This window comes from Pogona vitticeps, chromosome 4 (assembly GCF_051106095.1).
Source record: "Pogona vitticeps strain Pit_001003342236 chromosome 4, PviZW2.1, whole genome shotgun sequence".
NCBI classification, from domain to species: domain Eukaryota; kingdom Metazoa; phylum Chordata; class Lepidosauria; order Squamata; family Agamidae; genus Pogona; species Pogona vitticeps.
In genome coordinates, this window is record NC_135786.1 from 113,501,632 (window position 1) to 113,527,221 (window position 25,590).

A 25,590-nucleotide genomic window follows, 5' to 3' on the forward strand; every position below is an offset into this window, starting at 1 on the left:
TGCTTTCAAAATAGATTCAAAGTTCAATCTTGGTAACATCAGTCTCAGACGAAATCCTACTTCTCTCAGAATATCATGCTGTTTATGGGACATGGAAAATTCAACCAAATTTATTTTCAGATCTGGCATTCTCAGCAGCTTGATCTGTTCTCAAATCCTTGTTTACTTAGCAGTTGAATGTGTGAAGTGATGTATTGAAAAAGCAATATATTAAAGACGTATAAGTGTAAAAATAGAGAGAACCACGGCATGTCTGAGCCATTGTGGTGGATATGGAAGTTTTACCATCATGACTGTATGAGCCAGTCCCATTTCTAACAGGAGTAATGTCACTAACATGTGGTAGAGAAGCTTGGCTTAGTGGCTGCTCACCGATTGTGGAGCTCCTTTTCAAGGGAGGTTGACACCATTATTTATGTCTTTCCACCAGTAAGCAAAGGCCTTTTTTCTTTCAAGGCAAAACTCTAGCAGTCAAGCTAGCTGACTGTAAAGGAGATTTATAATTTGTATTCATGCTGGCTTTCCCCCTGTTTTTCCTGTTTGGTTTTAATTGCTTTTAAACATCTTCCAGAAGATGGTGATTTTGCCCCCTCTGACCCTCGGGGGGGGGGCAGGGTGAGCCTCCAAAGGGTCCTAGGGTGTGTTCCAGAAGACGGACCTCTCCATAAGGCTCACCAATTTTTAGGAGAAGAAAACAGATTTTTTCCTGTTTTCTTCTCCTAAAAATTTGCTGCGTCTTAAGGAGAGGTGCGTCTTATGGAGCGAAAAATACGGTAGCTGATGGATTTGATGAGGATTCCATCGCAGATAGTCTGGACGCAGACAACGTCTTATCCCACAAGTAAATCTTCAGCCTTTGCTGTTGCGTCTTCAAAGCCGCTTTGGTGAACTTTTTACAGTGGCGGCAAGATTGAGGCTTGTGCGTGTCTCCCAGACAAAAAAGACAATATTCGTGGTTGTCATAAAATGGTAGTTTTCGGGAACACGCCTTGCACTTGCTAAAGCGGACTGAAGGGGACATAAAATAGTCGGGCAGGAAAAAACCTGAGTAGGCACAACAGTAATTGAAGCTTTCCAATTGAGGATTTCCTGAGGCGATAAGCTAACGAGGTAATAAGGCTCCCCACAGCGCCAATCAACAAGGCAATCAACTAATCCACAGAAATGTGGAAAAGAAGCCGGTGAACGAATCAAGTCCTTTAAACAATAGAATAGTCAAAGCGGTCCGTGGTAAAGGGGCAATACAGAGGATTCTTGATCGATAAACAGTCCGAAAATCAAGGCCAATAGTAATTTAGCGAAGAGCTCTATCCGAGACGTTCCTAGAACGATGGCGGAAAAAATGGAACTGGAGGCTAAGGGGAGTGGAGCATGCGTGGAAGGGGCAGTCTAAACTTAGTTACTTTTTCAGAAAAGCTCTAGAAGATTCCAGGATACCTAGCGCAGGCGCTGTTTAACCCATATGTGTGTATTCACAGAGGCCTCGAAGAAGAAATAATTTCTTCCTAAGTATAATATGAGAGTCTTTTGAAGAAACAATTGTCAGTTTTAATACTGTTGCTAACTTTTGAAGCTGGTATTTTTCTAAAGTTTTTTGAGTTACAAAATGAATATAGCTCTTTGTTGCTATTTCATTTTTGCACCTCTGGATTCCTAGTATTTGTAAGATCGGGTAGCAGAAATGGCTGAATGGAAGAAATAATACTAATCATTAGCTACAGGGCTGTAGGGGAGGAGAAGGAGGGAAGCAAGGTTGAGAGCCTCCCACATAGAAGGAGTCTGCTTGCCCAAGAGTTTCATTACCGCAATGCAGTTCCAAGACCAGCCTTCATCACATTTAGCAGACTCCTACCAGGGCCTACTCACAAGTGCCATGAATAGTTCATTCTTCAGATGCAGAGGTGTTCCATGGGTGCTGTGGCTTCCCTTCCCCATGTCCTCAGGTGGGTGTCCATTCAGAGCAGCGTCCTGGGCTTTCCTGACCCACCTCCTTCTCTGAGTGGGCGCTCACTGGAGGAGGCAGAGGAGAGAAGCCAGTGTGCCCAAAGAACAAACCATTATGAACCACTGAGCCCGCAGTTTGCGCCCATTTCTGTGTCACACCAATCTGCTAGAAGTCATCCCAAGCAAAGGTTCGGTGCAATGCTCACAAGGATTGTGAAGTCATACATTCGTATGCCACTGACATGTGATGCTTACTCTCATGAGCAATTCGCGGCTTGCCAGATAATTATCACGGTCAGTGAAAAGTGCTGACAGCTCTTCATATACCATCATACTGTCCCTGCAAAATAGGAAAATGGAATGAATAGAAGATACTAAGACATACCAAAAAGTGAATTTGGCCAATGAGACTGCAATGTTACTACTGTATTATTTTTCAGTTAAGCTATGATACAGGAAGGTCCATGATCGGGCCTCCCATTTTTGATTCTAGGAGAGCAGCAAGGGACTAGGCATCTGGTAGTCTCTGCTCCATAGGCTCTGCCAGGCATCATCATAGGCATACTTCAGTCTCGAGAGACTACGATAACGTGCTCTGTATGGAGGACTTTGACACTGTATGCAAAGCTGCAGTGTCCTCTCCAGAGCACGAAGTCTGGGTAAAATAATATGGAGGATAGACTGTTACCCAAGCAGCAAATCCCCCCTCTCCAGATCACTGAAATAGTCCAATGGAAAGGCAAGAGCCAATACAACTGGTTCCAACGATGTCGCAAGAGTTGCCAGAATGACACAAACTGCCTCCGGGACTCCAGCTCCAGATTTTGCCTCGAGGTTAACTCCTGAAGCCTTTTCCATCAGTGCATATTGCCACAAGGCAGTGGAGGTTTGAAATAGGAGTTTTCCTTTTAGATAGGCTGCCTTCCCAGGCTGACGAGCCCCACCTACCCGGCCTGCTCACTCGCTGCATGGTTGATGGCGGCACCTCCTCCTTCTCCTCACGGCATGAGGGTTTGGGATCAGAGTTTTCCTTCTCCTAGATGGACTGCTTTCCCAGGCTGATGAGTCCCACCTACCCGGCTCCCTATCAATAGCTTAACTGAAAATAAGGAATTAAGAATTTCAGGAGCATCTTTAAAGAAAATGGGTAGTTGACTATTAGAACAAGGGGGATTTGAAGCTTTTTAGAATAAAGTTATTTTTGAGCTCCTGCCGACTCCTCTAGGATCCTCGCTGAAGGCCTCCTGAGTTCCTGCCTGACACTGTATCCACTATGATACCATAGCTGTAAACAGGTCATATAACCCACCTTCAACCCGCAACTTGACCTAACAGGAAGATCCATCCTGACCAGATGAAGGCTCAACCTGACTCTTAACTGCCTCTCAGTTTGCAGAGATACAGACCAGATTGTGACCTCATTCTGACATCGGAGGATTCTGACCTATGACTAGTTTGGTTAGGAGAATTGTGGGAGCTGCAGTCAAAGAAAGCAACTTTATCAAGCCCTGCTTGGCATCTGATGAGCTTGCCCAAGGCGACACAGGCCAGCTCTTCCTCCCTGAAAGCACAGTGGGAAATCCAACTCCCAACCTTTTGCTCCACAACTAGCCTTCATAACAACTCTGACAAAGGGGGGAATCTTTTGTTGCTTCCCACTGCACACATTTTTCTTGTCAAACCTTGGCATCAACAAATAGTTCATCAGAACAACTATTCTCAAATAAAGCCAATAACCCACAAAAGCTCATAAGCCAAAACACAATACATATATTCCAAATCTTAATAAAATTTTGTTTCTCAGCTCCAAAGCAACAGCGGAACTAAAGCCTCTGCAGAAGATCTTAATACCCGAATTAAGATGTTATCAGGTATTAAAATATCAGATATTAGGATCTTCTACAGGTCTGCCTCTTGCAGGGTACTAAGAGTGGGTGTGGGCTAAAGAATAGAAGGTGTTAGTCCTTCTTTGGAAGGCATTTACCTTGTTCCAACACTGATGTCTTTCAGATCCATATGACAATCTTTCAGTTTTTAAGGTCTTTCTGAATATTATCATCATCAATGTCACTGTTCTGAACTTATGGACACTCACTTCTGTTTAATATGTTGAATATGCCTTGCTTTCTTTAAAAAGCATTGCTGCTGCTGTTTCTCTCTCTTATCTGTTACCAGTTTAACGTTAGGTTAGGCCAAAGAATGGAATATAAGGCTTCTAAAGCAAACATAAGAACCTATTTTGTGCAACATATTCTGTATACAAGAATTCTACTAAAGTTTTTACAACAGAAACTAACTGCTGGACAACAGATATGGCTTGACTGGGCAGTTGGAGGCAGGGGTTGGGGAGGAATGGACATGAAGGAATCTTAATGGCTCTGCCAGGAAGCCGCTCCAAAAAAACTACCAGGCCCATCATTAGAGTTTAGCCTAACAGAGCCATTTCTTCTGTCTTCTCCACAGGATGGAAATGCCTGCTAGAGTTTGAATTTACCAGCAGTAAGAACTTGAAAACTTTGATTTTTGCTTTTTTATTTAAGTCTCCAGAAGTTGGGCTGGAGGAATTCCTACAGACCTCTGGGGTCCTACTACTTATTATGCCTATAAAGTAACTATTAACTAAGTGCTACATTTCTCATTACCCCAAATGTAATCAGTTCTAGGTAGCTATGTTACTTAATACTAATTACTTCCAAACCCTGGCTTTGCTACCATTTCACCTGCATCCTTCCACTAGCAACTGTACAGGAACCGGGTCTGTGGTTTCTTATCCGAGGATAGCTATTTTATTGCTCCTCCCCACCCACATGGACCACAGTTACTCATGGGAGCAACAAGGCCAGCAGATGTGGCTGAGGCTGCTTTCCAGGCAAACCAAGAGAGAAGAAAGCGAGAAAGGCTTACTTTGAGACACATGCCCAACACTTCTTCAATCGATAGATGGGATAAGACTGTAGTGCTGAAACAATAGCCTTCAAAGAGGAAAAGTTCTTTAAGATCCTGCATTCCTGCATGAGGAAAAAACAGAAATGAGTTAAATATTACAGCTGCTACAAGTTAATGCTTAGAAAGAGAGAACTCAAACACCCACCTGAACAAATACACGTACTGAGCACCAAAAGAAAATAACAGCCCTGTTTTGCTCCTCCTAACCCCCGAAAGCAGTTTGTACAGGTTGGGGCACTATATTTTTGTCTTCCACACTTTCATTTTTTTTCTTTTGTTGCAATGCTGTTGGCTCTATTTTGTACCTTCCAGTTTTTCAGGCAAAATGTCTGTTAAAGTAGCCCTCTGTAGGCAAGTTAAAGAGAATTAAGGAATATCTTTGCAAAATCATGTTGACGTTACATGTAATTAGTCTGGAAACTCTCAATTTACACAGAACACTTACTGATCACACGGAAGGTTCAAGAATTGGAAACAAGAGTGGAACCATACCAGAAGCAGAAATAATTTCCAATTGCAAATAAAGTATATTTCTCCTGTGAGTGCAAATAAAGTATATTTCTCACCAGAGCACAGGTTGCTGTCCTCTGAAGATGCCGGCCACAGAGATTGGCGAAGCGTTAGGAAGAACAACCTTCAGAACATGGCAAAAGGGCCCGAAAAACCCAGAACAACCATTAGATCCCGGCCGTGAAAGCCTTCGCGAATACATATGATTCTCCTGTTCCTCTCCGTACTTATTTTGGGAACCCAATGAAGTCCAACCTGTTTTCCTACACATTCTCTGTGCTGGATTTTTAAGATCCTTTGACAAATCCCTTGCACCCCGAATGCTAATTTCATTTTTAAACTGCTGTTTCTCTTTCCGTTAGTTTTTTTAAATGAGTTCTTATCGAAATGGAGAAATGTGGGGCAGAGGTGGGATTCAGCAGGTTCGCACCTATTCTATAGAACCGCTTCCTAAATGTACTATTGGTTCTTAGAACCGTTTGCTGGCCTGAGATGAATGAAGGAGGAGGGGCCAGGTGACCAGCTACGAGCAGGGGGGAGGGGGGCGCAATTAGCTGCCTCCCTTCCTGCGCCACACTGAGGTGGGGTGTGGGTGAGAGAGATAAAGCCCTGGAAAGAGCAGAGGCATCAATGGGGGAAAGGGGGGAGGATGAGTCCTTGATGTCACTGGAGGAAAGCTCATGGCCTCGAGGCAGAGGGGGGGGTGATTGACAAGGCATGAGGGCAGGACACAGAGGGAAAAAGTTTTGGGGTGAGACTGCGTCAGTTAAACACCCAACCGTCCTCATTTTACTATGATTTTTTCAAGTTAAAGGTACCACATAAGACTGTTTCTTATGTGGTACCTTTTTTAAAAATGTCCTGGGCATTCATTCATTCATTCATTCATTCATTCATTCATTCATTCATTCATTCATTCATTTATTTATTTATTTATTTATTTATTCATTCATTCATTCATTCATTCATTCATTCATTCATTCATTCATTCATTCATTTATTTATTTATCATTAGGACATAGAACCTGTTGTTAATTTATTTGAATCCCACCACTGATGTGGGGTATACTTTCTGAATCTGGGGTGGTCCTCCTCCAGTCCTCCAAATGCCAGCCTCCTCCCAATGCAGCTGCCACAGGCTATTCCAGTCCCTTAAAAGGGACTAAGGGAGAATCACTGCTCCTGATGACTTCCAAGTATTGTTATTCTCCCTTTTCTGCTTTTTCTTCCCTACTTGGATGACACATGTGGCTCAGGAAGGTTTCCCATCTCTACTTGAAATAAATAGAAATATTTGGAGTAGTAACAGACACTGACAGCACAACAGTATCCTTAAACTGCTGTCAGCTGTAGCAAATGATGCCCAGCTTTTTTTTCTTCTGCTGAAAGTGAGTACACAGCTTGAAGAAACAATTCAAATGGTCCATGTAATCAGGCCCTAAGAGACTAAACGTCTATTGCCCAAAGTTACTTTTTTAAAAACCAGAAAGAATTAGAACAGTCACGGCACCTTGCTGTCCCTGAAAACACCAGGGAGGCAAACAGAATGAGTTTTTGCCTGTGCAATATCAATCCACATCTGCAATAATTGTTGTTTTTATTTGTTTGTCCACAATATATTGTGAGCCGCCCTGAGTAGACTCCTGTCTAGAAGGGCGGGATATAAATCCAATAATAAATAAATAAATAAATAAATAAATAAATAAATAAATAAATAAATAAATAAATAAATAAATAAAATCCATTTCTCTATGATCTTCGCTCATTGCTGTATTTTCAGCTCTTTGTTGTGCAAGGTCGTGCTGACAACACAGTTGGCCACTGCGTTGAACTGGGCAATTGGGTGGCTCTGATGGTGGGGGCCAAGTGTTGGTTCTCCTTCTCCCTTCTGCTAAATAAAAAAGTAGGGAGTACCTAACCAATGGGGAAACAAGGGAGTGCAGCTAGGAATAGGGGATAAATATCATGCTACCTGTATTGATGTGTGTGCCTACACAGTTAGGACACCCGCTTTTGCAAACGTGCTTTTTAATAAGGGAGAGCTGCTTGTATTCATGGTTGTCTGGTTACTGCATTTAAGTAACAAGGGGTGAGCATTTCTCACAGTGGGACTGAGAGAAAGCCCTCCCCTGATGATCTTAATACCCGGGCAGGCTCATAGAGGGAGATGCAGTCTTTTATAGCTTGGACCCAAACTGTTTAGGGCTTTATAGGTTAAAATTAACACATTGAATTGTGCCCAGAAATGAATTGTTAGTCAGTGGAGCTGCTCTAACAAGGGAATTAATATGTTCCCTGTAACCAGCCCCTGTTAGCAATCTGGCTGCAGCAGTTAAACCCTCTGGAGTTTCCAAACACTTTGCAGAGGCAGCCCCACATAGACCACATTACAGTAATCCAGCCAAGATATAACAAGGGCATGTGTCACTGTGGCCAAATCAGACCTCTCACAAAACAAGTGCAGCTGATGCACTAGTTTTAACTGTGCAAAAGCACTCCTTGCCATTGTTGAAACCTGGGCATCCAGATTAAAGGACAAATCCAGGAGAACGTCCAAGCTGCACATCTGTGTATTCAGAGGGAGTGTAACCTCATCCAGCATGGGCTGCAACCCTTTTAATACCATTCTACCAAATAGGTTGTTTTTTTAAATGATCAACCTGGGATTACCTCAGGAGATCTGCATGTGAATAAAGGATTTTCTGACAGATAGGCCACAGTCAGTAAGGATGGAATCTCACCATTCTTCTACCCTGGTACTAAGTACAGGAGCTCCCCAGGGCTGTGCGCTAAGTCCCTTCCTCTATTCCCTGTACACACATGATTGCACTCCCACTGTATAACACCAATGCAATTATTAAATTTATGGATGATACGACAGTGGTGGGGTTCATAAATAAGAACAATGAGTCTGCTTATAGAAAGGAAGTACAAAGGTTGATACTTTGGTGTAAAGAAAATCATCTCACACTTAACATCAAAAAAACTAAAGAACTCATAATTGATTTTAGGAGGAAGAGAAATGTACATTTTCCACTGTACATAAACGGTGAGTTGGAAGTTTTAAATTTCTGGGCATTTACATCTCAGAGGACCTCTCATGGACTATAAATGCCAACATGCTAATGAAGAAGGCACAGAAGAGGCTGTATTTCCTGAGAATGCTCGGCAAGTTAAATTTATCTCAGCATTTACTTCTGTCATACTATTGTAGCACCATTGAGAGTGTCCTAACCTATGGCATTCTGGCATGGTTTGGGAGTAGCTCTGTAGCAGACAAAAAAGCTCTACAGAGAACCATTAAAATTGTCCAGAATATCATTGGGCTCCAGCTACCAACCCTGGATGACATATTCACATCCCGCTGTCTGAGGAATTCACACAGCATCCTGAGAGACTCTTCCCATGCTGCTTATAACTTTTTTGAATTGTTACCGTCTGGCAGAAGATATAGAACAATTAAGACTCGGACCACACGTTTTATTATTTATTTATTTATTTATTTACAATATTTTTTAGCCACACCATTGCCAGTGGCTTTTCTGAATAGTTTTTATCCCAGAGCTATAATTGCAATTAATGATGAGCTTAAAGACCACCAGTAGTGAATAATTAGTTGGACTGTGTTACTTGGCCTGCGGTGTAGATGTTTGTATTTTTAGTGGGGGACTTTTAGTGGGTGGGGAGTGTTTGGGGAATTTTATGTGTGTGCATGTGTCTGGTCTCTGGATGTCTGTGAATTTCGTTGTATGGGTATACTGTGTATATACTTACAATGACAATAAATTATTATTATTATTATTATTATTATTATTATTATTATTATTATTATTATTATTATTATTATTATTATTATTATTATTATTATTATTATTATTATTATTATTCCTTGATCTGGTTTTTGACTGACCAGGAGCACCTCTGTCTTGTCTGCATTAAATTTGAATTTGCCCTCATCCAGTCCATTACTGACACCAGCCACTGATTTAAAACCTAAACAGCTTCGTTGGATTTAGATGGAAAGGAGAGAGAGTTGGGTGTTATCAGTCTACTGTTGACACCAAACCCCAAAATTCTAGACAACCTCTCCGTGATTTCATGTAAGTGTTAAATAGTCTAGGGCAGTGATGGTGAACCTGTGGCACGCGGAGACGTCTCCCTTGGCACGCAAGCAGAGCACTACCTCACCACCAACCCAACCCAACCCACAGCCAAACCTCAAACCATCATCAGCCACCTCTTCTTGCTAATTTCCTGGTTCCGGCACTGCTTCTTTAAGAGATCAGAGATAAGCCTGCTTGATTGATTACAGCTGGCCCCCAGGGACTCAAATGACTGCTTCCGCCCGCCTGGAGGTGACTTTGCAAGCAGGAGGGAAAGGCTGCAGTTTAAGAAGGGAAGGAACGTGCGACTTCATCAAACATGTTTAAATGTATGTACAAAATAGTGTGTGTGTGTGTGTGTACTTTTATCTGGTATAAATGTTACTCTGAGTTTGTTTCATCAAAGCAGAGTGTCTCTTTGGGAACTTGTTTTTTTTTTCCCTTCTCAAAGGGTTCTGTGTTAATGCTGTGGAATTAAAAGTTTAGGAAAAAATTTGTGTGTGTGACTCAAAACTGTTACTCTCCACTGCATTTAGCTCTGCAGTTTGCTGAGAATAGCAGAAATCTGAAGTGTGTAGCAATTGCGTTTCTCTATTTCTCATCCCCAAAGCAGGCAAGAGTATCACAGTCTATTCCCAAAATCTGAATCCCAGTCTTTTTGCTCCTGGTCCAAACAAAAGGTTTTGCAAACAAAAGACTGTGGGTTTCTTTATTGTGTCAATCCATCTCATGTGCAGTCTTCCTCTCTTCCTACTGCTTTGCACTTTTTCTTGCATTGCTGCCTTTTCCAGTGAACTAACCTTTTTGAGCCCGAATGCCCAAACGGCGACACAAAACCAAATTATTTCTTTCGAAGTGCCAACACTGCAATTAAATCTGAATACTGATGTTTTAGTTAGAAAAAACAACTCATACAATTGTCTGAATTAATCATCACATTTTGTCTTCAAAACATAACAAAACTTTCAATGATACAAACACTTTTTATTGAAAATTAACCATTAATTCTAGTAAATGGAAACAAATATTAAAGTAATACAAGCCAGGTAATTTATTCAAAATTTTAAAATAATTATATGCATGTATTTTTTATAAGGGATACTCAATTTGGCATGCTTTTGGACAACGTGATTGTTTGGTGTTGTATGCATGCTGATAATTTGTCAAACCTTGGCCCATATGCTGTTAGTTTGAGAGCAACACATGCAGCATGTAGACAACCCAGATAGTGTGGCTGCTGATCTTGAGCCAAACATCCTGGAGAGTGAAGTCAAGTGGGCCTTAGAAAGCATGGCTAACAACAAGGCCAGTGGAGGTGATGGCATTCCAGTCAAACTATTTAAAATCTTAAAAGATGATACTGTTAAGGTGCTACATTCAATATGCCAGCAAGTTTGGAAAACTCAACAGTGGCCAGAGGACTGGAAAAGATCAATCTACACCCCAATCCCAAAGAAGGGCAGTGCCAAAGAATGCTCCAACTACTGTACAGCTGTGCTCATTTCACACGCTAGCAAGGTTATGCTCAAAATCCTCCAAGGCAGGCTTCAGCAGTATATGGACTGAGAAATCCCAGAAGTACAAGCTAGATTTCGACGGGGCAGAGGAACTAGAGACCAAATTGCTAACATGCTCTGGATTATGGAGAAAGCCAGAGAGTTCCAGAAAAACGTCTGCTTCATTGACTACGCGAAAGCCTTTGACTGTGTGGACCACAACAAACTATGGCAAGTTCTTAAAGAAATGGGAGTGCCTGGCCACCTTATCTATCTCCTGAGAAATCTATATGTGGGACAGGAAGCAACAGTTAGAACTGGATATGGAACAACTGATTGGTTCAAAATTGGGAAAGGCGTACAACAAGGCTGTATATTGTCCCCTGCTTATTTACCTTATATGCAGAATACATCATGAAGAAGGCTGGACTGGAGGAATCCCAAACTGGAATTAAGATTGCCGGAAGAAATATCAACAACCTCCGATATGCAGATGATACCACTCTGATGGCAGAAAGTGAGGAGGAATTAAGGAACCTTGTAATGAGGGTGAAAGAGGAGAGCTCAAAAAATGGTCTGAAGCTCAACATAAAAAAACAACAACAACAAAACAAAACCCAAGATCATGGCTACTGGTCCCATCACCCCCTGGCACATAGAAGGGGAAGATATGGAGGCAGGGACAGATTTTACTTTCTTGGGTTCCATGTTCATGTGAACAAGAAGGGAGGCATGCATTCGCTATCCCTGTTATACCTCACGGTGGAATTATGGGAATTGTGTTACTTCCACCATGTCTTCCCAATTGCCATTCACATTGCAACAGAAGAAAATTACATAGCAGATCATCTGAGCAGACTATCAATCTGGACACACGAGTGGACACTAGACGACTACACATTTCAAACGATCTGTCACAGAAGGGGAAACCCTTCTATGGACCTTTTTGCAACAAGGCAAAATGCCCCAGATACTGCTCAAGAGCCAGTATCAATCCCAAATCACTCGGGGATGCTTTCATGCTAGACTGGTCAGATCAACTACTATATGTTCCCACCAATTCCACTAATACAGAGGACAATCATACGGCTAAGACAATGTCAAGCAAACACCATAATCATTGGCCCATGTTGGCCACGTCAACTGTGGTTCACCCACTTCAAAATGATGGCAATAGACATATTACACTTACTGCCGATACCGAATCTTCTTTCCCAGAACAACGGGTCGATCTTACATCCAGACATTCCATCTCTGAGACTGACAGTGTGGAGGATAATTGTAAGTATGGAGGATCTGACCTAAGGGCTATTAGCTTGCTGGCTCTTTTAGCAGATGTAATTGCAACCAAGAAAATTGTCTTTAGGGACAATATTTTTTCATTGCATATAGCCATTGGCTCGAAAGATTCATTAGTGAGAGAGTGTAGAACCATTTGGAAAGACCATTGTGGTACAATTTTTTGTATTGGGGATCTTATATTCTGAAGGCCTTTCATACTTATGCCTCGACAGTACTGTTTTATATCAAAAGCTGCATCGATGTTATTACTACCACAAGACAAGTACGAGTGTTTTCTAACAACAAGCCTTGGCTAAATAGAGAAGTGCGCCTTTTATTAAAAGCCAGAAATGCTGCTTTTCATTCTGGTGATGAACTACAGTATAGAGAGGCCAGAGCTAAACTGAAAAGGGGCATTAGGGATGCCAAAGCTATGTACAGTCAGAGAATTGAACAACACCTTGAAAGTTCTGACACTCGCCGAGTGTGGCACGGCCTATGACAAATCACTGGTCAGAGTAACAAAAACAGTCTGTGTAGCAGCAGTGATTTTTTGGCTGAGCAGTTAAATCAATTTTTCAGCCGTTTTGAGGTGGAAACAGGAACAACCATTATTCCAGCACCTACTGTCCATAATACATCACTAGAATCTACCATCGACAGACAACCACTAGTACTGCAGATTTCAGATGTGAGACACGCTTTCCAGAATATTAATATTCGAAAGGCAGCTGGACCAGATGGAATCATGGGACGAGTTGTTAGGGGCTGTGCTGCAGAATTAGCTGGAGTTTTTACGGATATTTTCAATCTATCCTTGTTGCAGTGTTCTGTCCCCACTTGCCTGAAGACATCTATTATAGTGCCAGTCCCAAAGCAGTCAGCTGTGGTATCTCCCAATGATTATAGACCAGTAGCTTTAACATCTGTTATTATGAAATGTTTTGAGAGATTGGTGCTGGATTACATTAAGGCTAGTCTTCCACCTTCTTTGGATCCATGGCAATTTGCATACAGGAGAAATAGATCTACTGATGATGCTGTGTCCATCGTACTCCATACTGTATTGAGCCACTTAGAACAACAGGGAACTTATGCGAGGCTGTTGTTTGTGGATTATAGCTCTGCTTTTAACACCATTCTACCAAATAGGTTGTTTTTAAAAATGATCAACCTGGGATTACCCAGTACAGGAGCTCCCCAGGGCTGCGTGCTAAGTCCCTTCCTCTAATCCCTGTACACACATGATTGCACCCCACTATATAACACCAATGCAATTATTAAATTTGCGGATGATACGACAGTGGTGGGACTCATAAATAAGAACAATGAGTCTGCTTATAGAAAGGAAGTACAAAGATTGATACTATGGTGTAAAGAAAATCATCTCACACTTAACATCAAAAAAACTAAAGAACTCATAATTGATTTTAGGAGGAAGAGAAATGTACATTTACCACTGTACATAAACGGTGAGGAAGTGGAGAGAGTTGGTAGTTTTAAATTTCTGGGTACTTACATCTCAGAGGACCTCTCATGGACTATAAATGGCAACATGCTAATGAAGAAGGCACAGAAGAGGCTGTATTTCCTGAGAATGCTCGGGAAGTTAAATTTATCACAGCATTTACTTCTGTCCTACTACCGTAGCACCATTGAGAGTGTCCTAACTTATGGCATTCTGGCATGGTTTGGGAGTAGCTCTGTAGCAGACAAAAAAGCTCTACAGAGAACCATTAAAATTGCCCAGAATATCATCGGGCTCCAGCTACCAACCCTGGATGACATCTTCACATCCCGCTGTCTGAGGAAGTCACACAGCATCCTGAGAGACTCTTCCCATCCTGCTTATAACTTTTTTGAACTGTTACCGTCTGGCAGAAGATATAGAACAATTAAGACTCGGACCACACGTTTTCTAAATAGTTTTTATCCTAGAGCTATAATTGCACTTAATAATGAGCTTAAAGACCACCAGTAGTGAATAATTAGTTGGACTGTGTTATTTGGCCTGAGGTGTAGATGTTTGTATTTTTAGTGGGGGACTTCTAGTGGGTGGGGAGTGTTTGGGGAATGTTATGTGTGTGCATGTGTCTGGTCTCTGGGTGTCTGTGAATTTCGTTGTATGGTATACTGTGTATATACTTACAATGACAATAAATTATATTATTATTATTATTATTATTATTATTATTATTATTATTATTATTATTATTATTATTATTATTATTATTATTATTATTATTATTATTATTATTATAAAATCTTTCAGGATAGGATGAGAAAACAATTTGGCTGATTGATGTTGAGGTGATTGATGAGCCACAATTGCTGATATATAGATTTTAATGGTGGAGTATGAAAGTCAGTTCGAATAGATGAAGAATGAAGGTAAGTATTGTTTTGAGTGAGGTTGGGTTCGAAGGGAGATTCTTAGATTCTGTAAATTTCTGTAAATTTCTTGAAACATTTCCATTTGTTCTCATAGAGCTTTATAGTGGAAGGTTTCTAGGATTCTCTTGAACATGGGATTTCATCCCGATAAAATTACCATGTACCTTGATGTATCATTTCTTCCGAAAGTGATTTCAAATTTCCATATCAATCAATCTATAATTTTACCAACATTGTTCCTATCTCCATCTACACCTATAGAGCGCAAGCTCCATACGCTGGACATCCGTAGAGCATTGGCTTTTTACACCAATCGAAGAAAAGCTTTCAGAAGGTCCCCCAGGCTATTTGTGTGTTTCCATGGTCCTAACAAGGGTGCTCCAGCCTCATCACAAACTATATCCTGATGGATTGCCCAGACTAGCATATGAACTATCAGGCAAACCAATTTCTGATCAGCTAAAGGCTCGCTCTATTAGAGCAATGTCGATGTTGACTGCCTTACACCGTGGCATCAAACTACAAAACATATGCCGAGTGGCAACCTAGTCCAACCCATTGACCTTCGTAAAGCATTACCACCTCGATGTCAGGGCGAAGAATGATGCCAACTTTCAGCAGGGCTATATTGACATCACTGCTACCGTGACGTCCCACTATCTGGTAAGTGAGCTTGTCAGTTACCCACGTGTGCATTCAGAGGCCACAACGAAGAAAAGGTTACCTCTGTGAATTCACAAAGGTGGGGTTTCTTATGCGCCTGTGCAGGAAGTTTTGGAAGTTTCTATAGCATGTATATATAGATATCTATAGCATCTATATATAGATAGATAGTATCTATATATAGATAGACCGACCATGTGAAAGACAGAGGGGAGGAAGGGAGGGATTGTGTGAATTCAGAGGACAACTAGAAGAACCATGGTTACAGGTTGGTAACCTTTCTTTTCTCTTCACTCAGAGATGTACTGCTCCGTTCTCCACCTACACTTCCTTGTGAGGTTCTACAATATCTGCAACTGCCTGCTTTTTGTTGGAGATTAGGGGTTTTGTTTCTTTTGTAAGAGATAACCACAGAACTGAAAACTTTCAAAGGGTAAGTTTTTGTTGCTTGAGTTCCAGTCAGGTACAAAGTAAATAAACAAAAAACACATACAGTGGTGCCCCGCATAGCAACGATAATCCGTTCCGGAAAAATCGTCGCTATCCGGATTCGTCGCTATGCGAAAAGAAAAAGCCCATAGGAATGCATTAAAACCTGTTTAATGCGTTCCTATGGGCTTAAAACTCACCTTTTAAGTGAAAATCCTCCATATGGCCACCATTTTCGCTGCCCGGTAAGTGAGGAATCGGTGCGAAAACACAGCGGGCGGCCATTTTTTTCCAGCGGCCAGTTTGGAACTGCCGATCAGCTGTTTTGAAAACATTGCTATGCGAAAATTGGTAAGCGAAACAGCTTACCGATCATTGCAAAGCGATTTTTTACCATTAAAAACATCGCATTGCGATCACAAAAACCTAATTGCTATGCAGATTCGGGGTGCTCGTTAAGCGAGGCACCACTGTACCAAGGTAGTTTTAAGAAACATGGGAAGCCAACATTTTTGTCATGCTTTTTATTTTTTTATTTTATTTTATTAGATTTTATATCCCACCCATTTAGACCAAAGGTCTACTCTGGGCGGCTTTGTTACAGCTAGTACCAAGAAAATAAGCCTTGCATTGTGGAGAAAAAACTGTTAACTCTCAGCAACTAAGGCAACACAGAGAAAACGTGTTGTGTCTTAAAAAAAAACCTCAGATGTAAAATGAAATGAATCACTTTTTTTCTCATAATAGGCAAAGAAGGCAAAAACGTTGTGGCACCTTAAAAGACTAACTATAATGTTTTAATCTGAACTTTCGTAGACGAGTCCACTTCTTTTTTCCCGTAAGAAGTCCCTTGACTGTAGTTATTCCCTTAAAAAATAAGGAACCAAAATCTGCTTCTTTTCTGTCAAAGGGGATTAAGAAACCGGTCGTAATACTGTATAAGGAAAAAAATTGCACATAATATAAGGAAATTTATTTTGGCACAGGCACTTTGTCCCTTTCCACCTGAAAGGCATGAGATGTTTAAGAAGAGCCCTCAGGACACGGTGGTTGGAACGTGGTTCGCTCGCGGGAACCTCCAGGGAAACGGCCCTCGGCGGCCTCCAACGAACATCACCAGGCGCCGGCGCGTGCATCCTAACCGCGCAAACCGGCAGGGGAAGGAGCCCTCGACCGACAGGCGCCCCCGGCCACCCTCGGCAGTCGAAACAGCTGCAGCCCGTCGCGCAAGCCTTACATGAACACGAGCGGGATTCTAGCCGTTGGGCGTATTAAACAAAATTAAAAACAACAAATTGCTAATTGTTTTTCGCGGCAACGGACTGGATGGAGACTGACCCGAAACGTCACCCATCCGCGCCCTCCCCGAATGGCTCCAACTCCTGGTCCCCAGCGTGGGGGGAGGGGGAGAGGAACCGAAGGACTGGGCAGGCGCTCTCTCTCTCTCCCTCTCTCCCTCTCTCTCGCACACGGCGCCCCTTCAGGAGGGAGAGAAGAGGGGGAGATTCGCTCCTCCCTCCTTCCTTCAGCACATGAGGAGCGACGACTCCTTCCGGCACGCGCGTACATTTTACACAAGAGCAGGACTCCTTCGGAGTCGTCGTTACTCGCCTTCAGAAAGCAACGGCAGGGGCGGAGGCCTCCACCCATCTCTCTCCCTCCGCCCCGCCCCGCAACAAAGAATGAAGTTACGAGTAACTACGGACAGAGCCTAGTAGAATTCTTGGGCCCTCTCCGAAGTTACTTTCTCTCTCAGCCCAAAGAAAGACCAAGCCGCCGGCCTACGCTCTTCTGCGCATGCGCAAGATGATACGAATTGGCGGCACGGGTTCTGCCCACGCGTGTTAGAAGTTGTTTGTGGATACAAAACTTTGTCTCTAACAAATATAAGTCTTAAAATCCTGTCCTGCTATACACAAGAGGTGCAGAAGAGCGCATAAGATGCGCATGACAGCCGAACCTCTTCTTTCTTTTTTTTTACCCGCAGGAAGTGAGCCTGAGAAATGAGTGTTTTGGCAAGGGTGCGCGTGCGCATAGGAGTTTGGGAAGCCCCTAAGCGGCCCACCATTTGCGCATGCGCAGTGCCGGGCGTTGACGGCCGCCTCCGCGGCTTCCTTTCCTGCTCGAGACTCCCTGACGCGAAGCCCGGCCGCCGCCTTGACGGGAGGTTCTCGGCTGTGGCCGCTTTTTCTTCGACTGCCTGAGGTGGGACGCAGCGGCGATGGCGAAGCACACCGTGTCCTCCGCACGCTTCCGCCGGGTGGACGTGGACGAGTACGACGAGAACAAGTTCGTGGACGAAGAGGACGGGGGCGACGGCCAGGTCGGCCCCGATGAGGGCGAGGTGGACTCGTGGCTGAGGCAATATCCTTGCTGCTTCCTCGTCGCCCTCGACGGGCTGGGACCGGGGGGGGGTCGGGCTCGTGGGCTTCTTCTGCCGCCTCCCTTCCTCCTCCCCGGCTCTGAAGTACTGTATTGGCAATGGACAATGATTTTTACTGCTCTTTATCAGTGCTGTTCCTCACAATAATGTGAAAGGAAAAAAATGAGGCGTGGATTTAAGGCAGAGCGTCTTATCAACGAGGATGTTGGCAAGGCGCTAACACCCTTCGTTGGGCAGGGATGTTAATCTGCCTCCACCTTTAACACATACTGGCTTTTCTTGCTTCTCTCGTTCGCTCTTTTTCTCCTCTGTCTCGTGCGTTCTCGGCCTTTTTACTTTCAAGAGGTGGGCCGGAAGGTGGGTCTATATCTTGGCCTGGTTTAACATCCAGTGACCAAATCAAGCCTGAAAACATTAACAGGTTAATGTGTTAACTGCAAGCTGCTGGTGGTGATGGTGGGGTGTTTGGTCAGATTTTAATTAGAAACAGTGAAAGGATTTCAAAGTTGCTGGCACTGTTATAACCTGTTGTATGCAATTTCAACAGAGTTAGAATGGTTTTAACTTGCTTCTCATAGAAAGAATTGCTGTATCTGCAGTGTGTAGTTGAGGCTGGTGTCCTGCACCTGGAGGAAATTCTGTGAAGATAGTTTTTATCTTAACATGTAAAATATTACACTGCGTATGTGCTTTCTTCATCTCTACAGATAGTCTATCATGATGGTACTGTAGTAAAACTTGATTCATTTAATTGCAAAAACTAAAATATTTAATCAGTTAAGTGTTAAATAGTGTGTGAAGTGTTTAAAATGAGATTAATGAAATTGGACTCAAGTACAGTACACAGATGTATTTAGCCCTTGGATGTGAATTGTATAGCCCTCCTAATCTCTCTGCTACTGGTGGCTGCAGCAGTGACAATTATAATTGCTGTAGGTGGAGAATACATTAGCTAGTTCTTCACCACTATTAGCAGCAAACAATCTAGCTGCAGTTTGTTGGGGAAAAAGAAAAATTCTTTCCCAAGGCTTAGCAATACCTAGATCTTAGCAGGCAGGGAACAGAGATGCCAATCTGTCTCTGTGCACTGAGATGGAGTGTCGGTAGTAGAATGTGTGCATGTGCATATCAACATCTCCTAGTCTGCCTATCAAATACTCGATTCATTTCTCAGATCTGAAAATACTGTGCGTCTAGATTATTTTTATTTCTTTTGAAGAATAACTCCAAAAAAATTATACAATGTTAGGAGGGGGAAATGGCTTCATATGATATAATAGGACTAGACAAGATTAAAGTTATACACTGACAATGTTCACATCAGGATTTTAAAATACATCTTTTTCTTGGTTACCATGCATTTGACAGTATCAGACCTGATAAAACAGGAGGAGGATTTCCTAGGACACTGCAGCTCTCAAAGTTCTTCCTGTTAGACTGATGCAGTGAAGGAAGTACATGAGTTCTGCAGGGGGTTACCTTTTATGGAAACAGTTGCATCTAATTAGTATTAGTATAGCTAGTATTCTTCAGTTCCATGTTGAAATCTTAGGCACACATTCTTTATAGAGGAAACTCATTCTTCGATAAGGAAGAATCTAATCAGAAAGTACTGTACTGAAAACAGAATCAGAGGACAACAAATTCCCTTTTAAAAACCGAATTGAAAGCTAATTAATATATTGCTGCATTATCAACTGGCTAACTGAATTTCTTGTTTCTTATGTCCAGAGTTGCTTTTCCCCCCCTTACACCTATGTCTCTCGTATGCTTGGACACATTAAAAGATGTTATGAATAAAGGCAGAATAACATATCAGCAGATTATATGCAGTTTAAATGTCAAGATCTATATAATTTACAACTCAATGGGTGGTCCTTTTTGCAGTTTATGTGCGGCATTTCTTTAGTGGGTTTTTAATTAATTTAAGCTGTTCAAGTACGGTATATGTTGGTCTCAGGCAGGTAGAGCTTACTACTTTCATTTATTTGAATAGTTTTATCCCATCATGTACCCAAAATAATAAATAAAGGCACTTTAAAACAAACCCAATAATTTAAACAACTCAAGATCATAAATAACAAAACAACAATACAGTACTAACTAGCAGGTTATGATCTTTGAGACACAGACTTACTGTGAATGGACATATTTTTCCATTCCATACTTAAGGATCACTACAATTTGGGGTTATTAATATCATTACTAAGACAATTAAACTGGACTGAAAGCAGAGTTTAAGATGCAGTTCCTATATATCATTGTGGTGTATATATGATGTTTTAGATAACACTTTAATAATCTAGACAAGATAATTTGGCTGTTGCATCAAATGTTGTAGCCAAATTATCCATGTACAAGAGAATTTGCAGTCAGCAGGCTAACCAGACCTGGCCAAAACACTTCAAGCCACAGCAGGGTGATGATATCCCATAGTTAAGATCTGTTCCTTAGTTTCTGCATGCAGATATTCTTGTTTGTTCTCATGTTAAACAGTGAAGTTGATAGACTTGTGTCACATTTAATAGGCATAGTAAGCACCCTGCTCTATTCTTGTGCTATATAGATCTTATTCAGTAATAAAGCGGTCTTAGACAAGCTACTTGTGTCATAACCTCAAACAGGTGGGAGCAGGTACTACCTTACAGTTTGTTTTAAGGAATGTTGTGAATGTATCTGAACTGTCTTCAGAACATTACTTTAACAGATTTAAATGTTTGGCAAGATGGTATTGTCCTTAACTAACCTATACAGGGAACATGATGGCTGCATTACAAGCAGCTCTGAAGAATCCTCCAATCAACACCAAGTGTCAAGCTGTAAAGGTGAGACGATACTATGCTTTATGTTGGTTACTGAAGCCTATTCCAGTTTCTCAGGATATTTAACTGTATCGAGATAACACTTTGTTAAATTGCTCTACCTTGGATTATAACAAATCCTTCCCAGGAACTGGCAAATTTAATATTCAGCATCTGGGCTTGAATTTTGAGTTCCAGTTCTGTTGTTTTTTAAATGAGACTTCTGAGGCAATCATGTTTTGTTTATTGCTGTAACAATGAATAATGTCAAATTTGTAATCCTCTTATTTGGCTTCATTCCTACTGTGATTTAATGAATTAACAGATTTATCAGCTCTTCATTTTCCTGCTGTAGCATAAACATAGCAATGGAAGCTTTTGCTTTGGTTTTTGACAATCTGAAATTTGTCTTTATGTCCCAAATTGAACAATTATGGTTTATTGCACTCTTCAATAACCTGTGCTTTCTAAATGTTTTGGGCCCTATCCAACATGGCCAGTGGTTGTGAATGGTGAGAATTCTAATCTATATATCTGGAGGGCAGCAGCTTGGCGAAGACTGGTTTGCATGAAAAAAGAATGTCAAACAATTGTTTATGAAGATGGGTTGTTTTCATAAGTCACAGTTAGATTAACCACAGTGAATAACACAATAATAAATTACTGTTAATTGAAACAGAACTGAAAGTTTTCAATCTCTTTATGGTTCTACTGGAGGAGAGGGACTAGATAGATACTGTATATCATTGTTTGGCATTATATCTAAACCATGCTATCCAGACTTGAAGTTGTCAGTTTTTTCAAAAGAAATCAAAGTGAAGAGTATGGCTTGGACCCTGCTGATTGGTCTGGGTCTTTGTGAGGGTTTGAGTCCTGTCTCCACTTTTTCTTTGAATAAATTGACAGACTTCCTTGATTTGGAAATTGGAGTCACATTTATTGGATTATTTAACAAACAGCCTATATCTACAAACGTATTCCAACCATTGTCTTCCTCTAATAACGGGTTAAGAGGGGGCCTCCAGCCTTCAGCTTTGAACAGAATAGTCTCCTGGGTATTTCAGGGACCCGGCCAGTCCAGGGTACAGTCTGCATTTAATAACTGTCCATTCTCCCCCTCCAATAGGGGTACTGTGTCTTCGTCCCGGTCATCTGTCCAGATCAGGTCTCGGGAGGAGGCATTCTCCGGCCAAAGTCTCCCGAAGGATCTCTCTGCTGCTGCTGCATCATCAGCCATTCCAATCTCTCTTTCTTTTCCCTCTCAAACTTATCTTTTTCCTCCCTCAACTTCTTCCTCCATTCTTCATCTTGTGCTCCCCCCAACAAGAGGGTTTCGGTGTAAGCTTACTTCTTCTCCGGGTGTCTGCCTCTCCTCTTGGGACCCTCAGCTTCTCCACCTTCCCAGTCCACAGGTCCTCTAACCATATACATTCCCAACCATGAGGCAAGCTGTCATCCCCCGTCTTAATATCCCCCAGCCCCGCCTCTACTTCTACCCGGGGCTGTCATTCCTTTCCCGCCAAAATACTCCCACCTTCTCCAAGGGACATTCCTCTCAATTTCTCCTCCACGCTCCCCGGGCTTTGGTCAGGTGGTCTAATCTTCCTGGGAGGGGGAATGGGTGGTGTTTGCACCTCCTTGTTGGCAGAGAATGAGAGGGACAGCACTCCCGTGAGAGGGACCTTGCTCTCAACGACAACCTTACAGTCTTGCAAGCAAAGAAAAGGAATTGGAGAACAGAGAGACTGAGAATTAGGCTGAAACAGCTTTTTTAAAATTCAGTTTTATTTATTTGGAAAATTGCCATTTGCGAACAAACTAATCTGCTTTTGGCATTTAAAATCTAACAGAAGTATTCAAGGTTTCCTGAATTCTAAATTAGAACTAATTTATTTTTTCTGTAATTAATCGTGTCTGATTAGTAGACTGGTATAGCTCAGTGAGTTGGATATCTGTCTACAGAGCCAAGCCAGAGGCCAAGAGTTCAATTCCTTACTATGCGTCTCTGGATAAGAGCCAGCATGGGCAAGCTGCACAGTTCCAGAACATCTCCAGACTGGTGAAGCACTTCTGGGTACTCTATACCTAGAAAATCCTGGAAAGGGATTCTGTAGGTCTTGGCAACTGTAGATTCAGTTGGTTTGGTGGAAGTGACTTTTGCATAAATGCAGATGTGTTTTTAGCCTAGGGCCCAAATTCTGTTCATTTGTATCACATATGCAGGAGCCTGTTATATATATGTCATTTTTCTTGTATTTGTGCTAGAGGGTGTTCATGACTGTCTTGGGCATATGGCAGCCCTATCACTATCACTTGGAACACCCTATTTGTGCAGCCATTGCCCTCCAGATTTTTAACAGGATTCTGCCTAAATATCTGGACAGAAAAGCATTTTTGTGATCTCTGTTTGTAACACCTTGAATTTGTCTTTAGGATCGTGCAGCAAGCATTGTTCTGAAAGTTCTCATCTCTTTCAAAGCCAATGATATTGAAAAAGCAGTACAGTCTTTGGATAAGAATGGTGTTGATCTTTTAATGAAATACATCTACAAAGGCTTTGAGAGCCCATCTGACAACAGCAGTGCTGTCTTGCTTCAGTGGCATGAAAAGGTATGTTAGTGAGGTTGATGGTTATTTTGAGTCTTGTGACTGTTTCCCCTAAACTTTTTTTGGAGTCTTGTAAGTCTTGAGCAGGTGTTTATGTAAGAAGTGTAAATGGGAAGGGGGCAGATGTTAGTCTGTAGTTTAGGGTACTGATGTTTGATTTCCATAATAGCCACATTAAGCAAGATGATAAACATCCATTTGATTATATTTATTCTTATAAGATAATTTTAACTTACTTTTCCTTATTTTCTGTTTCCAGGCTCTTGCTGCTGGAGGCGTAGGTTCAATAGTCCGTGTCTTAACTGCCAGGAAAACAGTTTAAGGCCAGCAAAAAGTGCCCTTCTGCTGTGGGTATGGGAAATGCTGGTAAAAAGACCAAAACAACCAAATGCCATCACTGCCCTGTGGGTAGCATCTGTGTATGTCTTTCGGCTTGCCTTCTTGCTTTTTCATATCTGTGGCATAATATGCATATCAGACTTTTTTCTTGCTAAATGTTGGATAATGACAGAAGTGCAATTTTATTTCAAAGAAGAGTACTTAGTACTCATAAAAGCATTTCAGTGACACATGTACAGGTGTTTGCATAGGATGATCCACATTTTCAGAAAGTCACAACAAGATACAGCCTCCCCAACCTCCTCTCTGTTTGACCAGTCTTTTTGGCTAAACAGGGAATTGTGGTAAATGTTTTTAATTCTTTAGTTGGCCAGGCAGCATTCTGAGACTGGTACAGCTTATAAATAGTAGAAATGGGATCTTGCATTTTCTATTATGATTCGTAACAGTACAACAGTCAATAAGGGTTGGTTGAAAATCAGGGTGATCATTGCTTTCTTATTGTTCTTCTTGAACACCTCACCCAGCCTTTCTTTTCAGTCTGCAGGGGGAAATATCACTGATAGTGTGCTGAGTCTGTTGAAGAAGAGGAATGGGACAGGGTTTTGGAACTCAGCATACCAATTGGCTCTCGATTACCTGATGTATTTAAGATGGTGGTAGAGCAAAACTATACAGTATGCTTGTTATGAGGCAGATGAATAAAACAGCATCACTATGTCATGTTTACCTCTCCATAATTTGTAGGATCTCTTTTTCCATGTCATGGTCTCATATGTTTTTGTGCTTTCATTGCCGCATCTTTGCATATTGCTGGCATGAAAATGTGATACCATGAAATGGAACTGGTGATCCTTCCCATTCGATGGGACAAGGGCATTATGAAATGGTGATGCCAGTTTTTGTGCTAGCCACATATCAAATGGGGAAAGTATTTATCAAGAAAAAAGTGCTTATAAAATAAGTGTGACTTTCCAGAAGACCTAATGCATTCCAGACCTGGAAACAGCTTGAATTGTGAATGACTCAGGAGCAAATCTGACCAGTGTATTTCATTTATACTTAATGCCAGTTTTGTATCAAAAAAACTGGGAAGGAATTACAGAACTTTTGCTCATTTTTTTATACCTGCCTTTTTGTAAAATGATAAATCAAAAAATAAAATAAATGGTCACTGTTAAATATTTACATAAATATTCCAGCTGTTAGTTTGTTATCTGCTGTTAATCTCCATTTGAGATATGGCTTTGAATGAGCACCTAAGAGAAGAGAACTCATTTCTTGCAAGGTGTTAGACTAAACAGTTCAAAAAGAAGGACAACTTTCATGATTCTTGCCTATATTTTATCAGGATATTAAGTACAAAAATACAGTTACAGGGTAATGCTCTGAACATTTATTTGAATATAGGTCCCTCTATGTTCATTGGGGCTTGCTGTCTTATAAGACACGTCAGCCACCATGCAAGCCTTCATACACTGGGCTTGTTGGATTTCAGAAGCTAAGTAGGGTCAGCCTGGTTGGTATCTGGATGGGAGACCATCGGGTCGAGTTATATCAGGGATCTGCAGGTATGGTTAGGAAATTCATTTCCCGTAAACAGGAATAATATTGTGTAGCATCACCAATTGTGGTTGTTTTTGTCTTTACATTCTTACGCACTCTGCTCTGGTGATTCAAATCCAAATACAGTG

General features: G+C 41.6%; 1 protein-coding gene and 1 long non-coding RNA gene across 2 annotated transcripts; one reads left to right on the forward strand and one right to left on the reverse strand.

The window, feature by feature from the left end:
- Positions 1-2,157: 2,157 nt before the first annotated feature.
- On the reverse strand, positions 2,158-17,217 carry LOC140706740 (uncharacterized). Its single transcript, XR_013544603.1, has 3 exons — positions 17,105-17,217; positions 4,849-4,952; positions 2,158-2,284 (listed from the first exon to the last, which is right to left on the reverse strand). It is a non-coding gene; the product is annotated as an uncharacterized LOC140706740 (long non-coding RNA).
- Positions 17,218-17,855: 638 nt separating this feature from the next.
- On the forward strand, positions 17,856-25,090 carry ARPC5 (actin related protein 2/3 complex subunit 5). The gene is made up of 4 exons (XM_020795101.3): positions 17,856-18,130; positions 20,902-20,974; positions 23,384-23,560; positions 23,817-25,090. The coding sequence occupies exons 1-4, from the start codon at positions 17,988-17,990 to the stop codon at positions 23,877-23,879; spliced, it is 456 nt and encodes a 151-aa protein (XP_020650760.1). The 5' UTR covers positions 17,856-17,987; the 3' UTR covers positions 23,880-25,090.
- The last annotated feature ends 500 nt before the right edge of the window (positions 25,091-25,590 follow it).